Below are 7,048 nucleotides of genomic sequence, written 5' to 3' on the forward strand. Positions count from 1 at the left end.
AGCTACCTAACCTACCTACCTACCTACCTACCTACCTAACCTACCTACCTACGCGTACTACCGTACCTACCTAATCCTACCTACACTTACCTACCTACCTACCTACTAACCTACGCTACCATACACTACCTACGACTACCTACTAACCCACTACCTACCGTACCTACTACGCTAAGTACCTACCTACATCTACCTACCTACCTACCTACCTACCTACCTCCTAACCTACCTACCTACCGAGCTACCTACGCTACCTACGTACCTACGCTACCTACTACGCTACCAAATTACCCTACGATACCTTACTCTACCGTACCTACCACCTACCTACGCCATACTCTACCGATACCTAACCTACCTACGCTACCTACGTACCTACCGTACCGTAGCCTACATACCTACTCTATACCTACCTACTCTACCTAACCTACGCTACTCTTCCTACCTAAACGGGCTACCTACCCTGCCTACCTACCTACCTACAGCTACCTTACCTACCTACCTACCTACCTACCTACCTACCTACCTACCTACCTACCTACCTACGCTACCTACCTACCTACCGTAACCACCTACCTACTACTCACTACCTACCCTACCTACGCTACGCTATCCTACCTTACCTACCTACCTAACCGTACGTACCTACCTAACTACCTACGCTACCTACCTACCCTACCTACCTACCTACTACCTACCTACCTACCACCTATCCTACCATACCTACCTACTACCTACCGTAGCTACCGTACCATACCTACCTACCTAACCTACCTACCTACTAAGCCTACCCTACCTACGCTACCTACTCTACCTATCGCGTACGGACTACTACCTACCTACCTACCGATACCACCTACCTACCTACCTAGTACCAGTTAGACCTACGTACACGGTACGTACGCTACCCCTACCTAACACCTACGCTTGACCGACCCTACCTACCTACCTACCGTACCTACGCTACCACCTACCTACCCGTACTACCTACTACGTACCTACATATGTACGCGTACGCTACGTAACTGTACTTCCCTAGACCTACCTACCTACCTACCTACCTACCTACCTACCTACCTACCTACCTACCTACCTACCTACGTACCTACATATGTACCTACCTACGTACTTACTTCCCTACCTACCTACCTACCTACCTATACCTATTTACATATTTATTCACCTATCTCCCTACTTGTCCAGTCGTCCGTCCGCCGGTTTGATCGTCGAGTGCGTGCGTGCATGTGTGCATGTAAGTGGCATTGCAGGCATACGGACATAAACACATATAGATAGGCCGGTAACTAATACAATTATATCAGGAGTTAATAAAGACAAATTTGTCTTTATTAACTCCTGATATATGTATGTACTGGCCACATTAAGCGAACGGGAAACATGATGGTTGCGTAGACGCAGCGAACCTATCGATTGTTCGATGACCTACTAATCTCCGTAATATGTTACATTGGTAGTCATCCGGCGAGACATACCTCCGACATGGCTTCCTCCGCGATCCAGGTGGGCAGTCGTGTTAAAGACTGATGAAAGCGTTGACTTTCCCAGCTTATAAGGGGTTAAAGCGGCCGAAACTAAGGTTACTGGCTTGCAATTAGGCCCGGTTTCGAAAGCGCCAGTCATTTCAATTATGCCTGACATCGTCTAATGCTTACAGCGAGGACAGGCGTTGGTAGCCTTCACGCGGTAAGTCATTTCCCCACGAGAGAGAGGCAGAAATATTTGCGAGCATATGACGAGAAAGACTAGCAGCGCGTATTCGACTGTGAGAGCAGGCGCTATACTGTGACGGCCTACCGTACGTGCTTCAACGAGGCATTCGTATCCCGTGAGGTGATGATAGAGCGCGTGCCCGTGATCCCTGCCATCGTTAACACCGTTGTTTGCATTGGTTAGGAGGAGGCACGAGGTAATTGTATCGACACTGGGGGGACGGGTAAAGAAGTCGTGTCAGCGCGTATTCGGTTGCCACTCGCACAAAGCACGTGTTTATCATTAGCCTGCGGCGAGAGGCGGACTGTATAAACTAGATATTTACGCGCAATCAAGTTTTATTTCGCAGCCATAAACAGAGGAGAGTACAATATTGAACAACATCGCCAGCGTTTCATCGCAATATCGAATTGCCTATTGGTGTTGTTAATAACGCGGTGATGTTATAATCTCTATACGCTCGTCAGCATCGTGACGTCGTGGGGCAGCTGACGGTTGATAATGGCACCACTGCGGTGTAAGGCGTAAGGAGTGTGTAAATATTATATTAGACGCTGGGTAACTCACTTACGACGTGTAGCGGCAATAAATCTTTACAGGTATAATATGGGAGGTTTATGGCGCTACTTAATACACCCCGATTGTAATTATTTTTGTCGCTCTCAAAGTTTTGCACATTTTTATCGGTACAACGATGCTTTATTACACGTTTCTATAAGGGAGACCAGCCTCTGTTGGTTGTCTGTCCGATAGTCTGCTTACGATAGTGTGCGTGTGTATGCATGCCTGTGTGTATATATATATATATATATATATGTGTGTGTGTGTGTGTGTGTGTGTGTGTGTGTGTGTGTGTGTGTGTGTGTGTGTGTGTGTGTGTGTGTGTGTGTGCGTCGAGTTTGCCTGCATGCTTGCCTGGTGTCTGTCTGTCTGCCTGTATGTCTGTCTGTCCGTCTGTCTGTTACACTCTCCCCCACTATTTCTCGCTCACTCATTCCTTTTCTTGTTTTCTCTCTCTCTCTCTCTCTCTCTCTCTCTCTCTCTCTCTCTCTTTCTCTCGCGCGCGAACACTCTCTCTCTCTTTCTCTTACTCGCTGTCTCACCATCTCTATCCCGCTCTTTATCTCACGGTCTCCAGCTTTCTTCTCATCCCTCTATACATCCCCATCTAGGATTCAGATCGCTTCTCTGCACCTGTCAGCTGTCTGTATCTAACCATAAGCAATAGCCGCAGGAGATTTTGCCGCCGCATAGCACTCTTCGTTGTTATTCTTGGTAGCCGCTCGAAAAAATGCGGGTATATAACAGTTAATCATTTTTCCACGATCCAATTTATTTGCAAACTTGTGGAACGATTTAGGCCTCTTTGTGACGCGGTGTTAGCAAATAGGAATAATGACTAGCAGCTGGTCTAATAGCTACACAGCTGTGCACTGCTCCGCCGAAATGCTCTCATTAGCTAGACACTTTCAGATGTGTGTAAGCGCCCACATGTGAGTGAAATATGCGCAGCATCGTGTCAAGTGTTTTTTTTTATTCGCAGAGCGGGAGCCGTCAACACGGTAGTTACATTTATCACGCGTATATGATCTCGTGATACCGGGGCGAAGGGTTTCATTCGAAGGCTAAACAGTTCTATTATTCACTGCACATGCCGCATATACGCTCTGCCGACGCACAAACAGACACGCGAGCGTACATCCTCCCCCTTCTCACCGCACACACGCACACACACGCGCGCGCGCACACACACATATACACACACACACACACACACACACACACACACACCCGCGCGCACGCACGCGTGCGCAGGCGCTGTGTTCACCGCAGGGGAAGCGGCACATATTGGGATTCTTTAATCATTACGACCGCCTGTCTATCGATAATAACTTCAAGCGCCTCAACCTGCTCCCGTGTGATGTACCGTCGTAATCATGCCAGCGCGTGAGAAACCACCGTCTTATCTACTCAACATTCGGGCGTATACAGTTATGAGGTCTTTCGTAGTTGCCGCGAAAACGCCTGGTGCATAGTGGGTGACTTTGCGTCGATTTTTTTTTCGTATAGATTGGTATTTAATCTCGTATTTTCTTTTTTTAGAAATGTGCCTTCGGAGCACTCCACTGCGTGCAGCAGCACGCCGTCCTTCACCTCAGCCGACGGAAAGCCGGGTCGGACTGCTGGGAGCCCGTGCAGAAAGAGATCAAATATGGCTGCGAATGCATGTGGCCCATCAACGAGCTCGGCCCGATGGACACGATGTAAAGACTGGTTGCCGGCACCTCGACTTCTTCCTCTATTGGTTCTTCCCGCAGTCGACCGGAGGCCGGATCGAAATTCCCCGCGCTCTATATAGTAGGCGGCAGAAATGTCGACGCGCTACTATCCGAGAACGTCTTCGTACCCTAGGTTCGGAAGGACACACTCACACACACACACACACACACACACACACACACACACACACACACACACGCACACACAAGACCCACTGCGCACATACGCCCGCACGCAGAGACACGGACACACACACACCTACCACGCCACGCACATAACACGCGCGCGCACAGACACACTAATAGGTATTCACGAATTTCCAACGCGACGAACTATACTTCAACAGCCTGGTCAGATAAGGCTTCAAAGAATTTGCTATAAGATATTGCGAACGGGTGTAAAAATATAATCCGCTGGCCTTTTACAGTTACGAAATTATGCTGAACTTTATTAAGCAAAGCAGAGACAGTAACGTCGCAGTCGAATGATTTATTTCAACGATATGTTTTGTGGACATTGAACTAAGAAACACATTGAGAACCTGAGCTATGTATGTATAGGGCCTAGTTTGAAAATGCTGGCGTGGACCACCAGTCGGGCCGCCACACGACACACCACACGAGCGCGTTCACATGCTAATTGTGCTTCTAAACTGCTATTACAGCTCTTGCTACCCGCTAATATTACTCACTCACCAGTATCCACTACTAAATGGCGTATCTAAACGATAGTAATTGTCGAGATGCCGAGTGGACTATGGACACGAAACTTTGTCCTCGTCACCTGTAGCAGGGGCATTCTCATATTGTATGTATGTATGCCGTATGTATGTAAACGTGTATATTTGGAAAGCGTTGTTTTTCCGGGCTTTTAACAGCGCAAGATAGCGTAGCGGTCAAAGAAATGGCTTGCTTATTTGAACATACTGTTAACGTTCGTATTCCTACAATAATGTATTTATTTTCTTAAGCGTTGTGTTGTTATTGTATTTAACTGTACAGCAAAATAACTCTGGTGATGTAAATGTCATATTACGAAACGAAGTTTAGGCTGATAATATAAACCAACCAACATTCAGGCGCCACAAATAGGCACTTGTGCAACTTATATATAGTCGGTATTAGCTGTCACCTCATCACTGTGTAAAACTCGATGGCAACGACATACCATCTAAGAAAGAATATTTTATTTTGCGATATTGCCATGCATTACTATCCCGGATAACTGACGTCCGACTCATTTCGCTGTAGCCATGTTCGGTTGGCGTCACCATCGCCACCACAATGCTGTCTATGTGAAGACACCAGCCCCAACCGCGCTTGCCGCAAACGAGCCGGCGAAACTGAATAACGAAGCTGCCCACGTTGTTTTTCGCGCTTTGCTTCGCGGGTTGCTTCATTACCTTTCGTAGTGGGCGACTTTTCGCAGGGTCCCGACCGCGAGCTGCTCCTATCGCGCCGTCAGCGCGCGTGTAAGACCATAGAATGTAAGAAACATAGCGCGTATAGGATACCTGCGGCTAGAGAATTCTCTATGACGTCACTAACGCCGGGGTTTAGCAGACGCGGCGACCACGCCCGGCACAATGAGGCGCCGCGTGCAAAGGTCAGCAATCGTTTGTATCGGATGTGCGGCTGCGGCCACTGAATAGAAACCTAATGTTTTCCGATAGAGAGGAAATTGGCAGAGAGATGTGCAGAGGCGGACTAGCGCGCTCCGGCAGGAACACATACATTCGTCGCGGCTGCTGTCGCTTTCATGGCCCGCGTTAAGCTGAAGTGACCGCAGCCGAGGATGCATGGGCCCGATCGTTGGGGGCCCTAATGCACAGGCGCGGATACGTACAATATCACCCGCCCTGCATTGAACGATAATCCATTACGCAATGATGTTCGTATTCTGCGCGCTATTTTGCTTCGTGAGACAGGAAGCATGGCGGCTGACAGAGAATAACGAGCGTTTAACGCGGCGAAACATGGGCTTTTATTCATCGTCTAAATGGCACCAATAAATAAGGCTTGCTGAAGTTATATTAGTCAAGAGATATCAACCGTTTCCTGCGGATCTTCTATTAGGTATAGGTATTAACGGTCAATTTTCGAGAATGTTCGTTATGGATGTTTATACATTTCATTAGTCAATACGTAATCCGTGCGTTGTGGGGCACAAACTAGGTAGTAGAACAATCCGACGAATATATTTGGCGTTTGAAAGTAAATATATGGCAAGTACACGTGTGCTGTAAATATAATTATAGCGTGCAACACAACGTTTGTGACGGTTTACGTTGAATTTACGAAACAAGAGGGAAACCTTCAGGGAAAACATAAACGTATGATTTTCCAAACAACAAGGTCGAATGAACGGTCCACGAACAGAATTGTTGACATGGAGAAAGTTGTAAAAAGATATTAAGCAAAGATTATTTATTTTGGACATTTACTTATAACATAATAATAAATTATTATAGTTCTATAATGTTGACTAAATGATTGCTTCATTTTCTCGTTTATTTTGCTTTGTTGTTGGTACATGTTAAAACCATCTAATGATAGAAAACCATACAGTTCAATTAGGTTTGACCGAAACAGCAACGATCGATGTGACATAGACTTTCGCATTTCCCCAAATGCATGTCAAACACTGAAACTGTGTGATCGATGTTTTCTTTAATAGAGCCACGACATTTAATTTAAAGATTAAGTGAACATACAGCTGCTGCAACATCCTAGCCTTCGATTATTGTATTTTCTTGTGGATTGCCTGCACACTGCCCTGACCGACTAGGGAGCCAGTAAATAGAATGTATCTAGAGAGAAGATGTTTCCAGTGATAGAATACATATGCACGCATGCGCACATAGTTAGGCTCCCCACGCACACACACGCCCCCCGCCCACACACGCGCGTGCATAAACACACACACACACACACACACACACACACACACACACACACACACACACACACACACCCGCAAACGCACACGCACGCACGCAAGCACACGTGTTGTAAATGTCAGAACGATGTCAAAGCGA

At 46.9% G+C, this 7,048-nt stretch overlaps 1 protein-coding gene across 1 annotated transcript in view; it reads left to right on the forward strand.

Moving 5' to 3' along the window:
* Positions 1-4,228, forward strand: part of LOC106804634 — a 35,791-nt gene extending 31,563 nt beyond the window's left edge. Inside the window, exon 2 of the mRNA XM_014805902.1 lies at positions 3,835-4,228. Within this exon, the coding sequence (XP_014661388.1) occupies positions 3,835-3,999 (165 nt within the window). The 3' untranslated portion in view covers positions 4,000-4,228. The remainder of the gene's footprint in view (positions 1-3,834) is intronic.
* The last annotated feature ends 2,820 nt before the right edge of the window (positions 4,229-7,048 follow it).

This window comes from Priapulus caudatus, unplaced genomic scaffold, assembly GCF_000485595.1.
Source record: "Priapulus caudatus unplaced genomic scaffold, Priapulus_caudatus-5.0.1 Scaffold81, whole genome shotgun sequence".
NCBI lineage: Eukaryota > Metazoa > Priapulida > Priapulimorpha > Priapulimorphida > Priapulidae > Priapulus > Priapulus caudatus.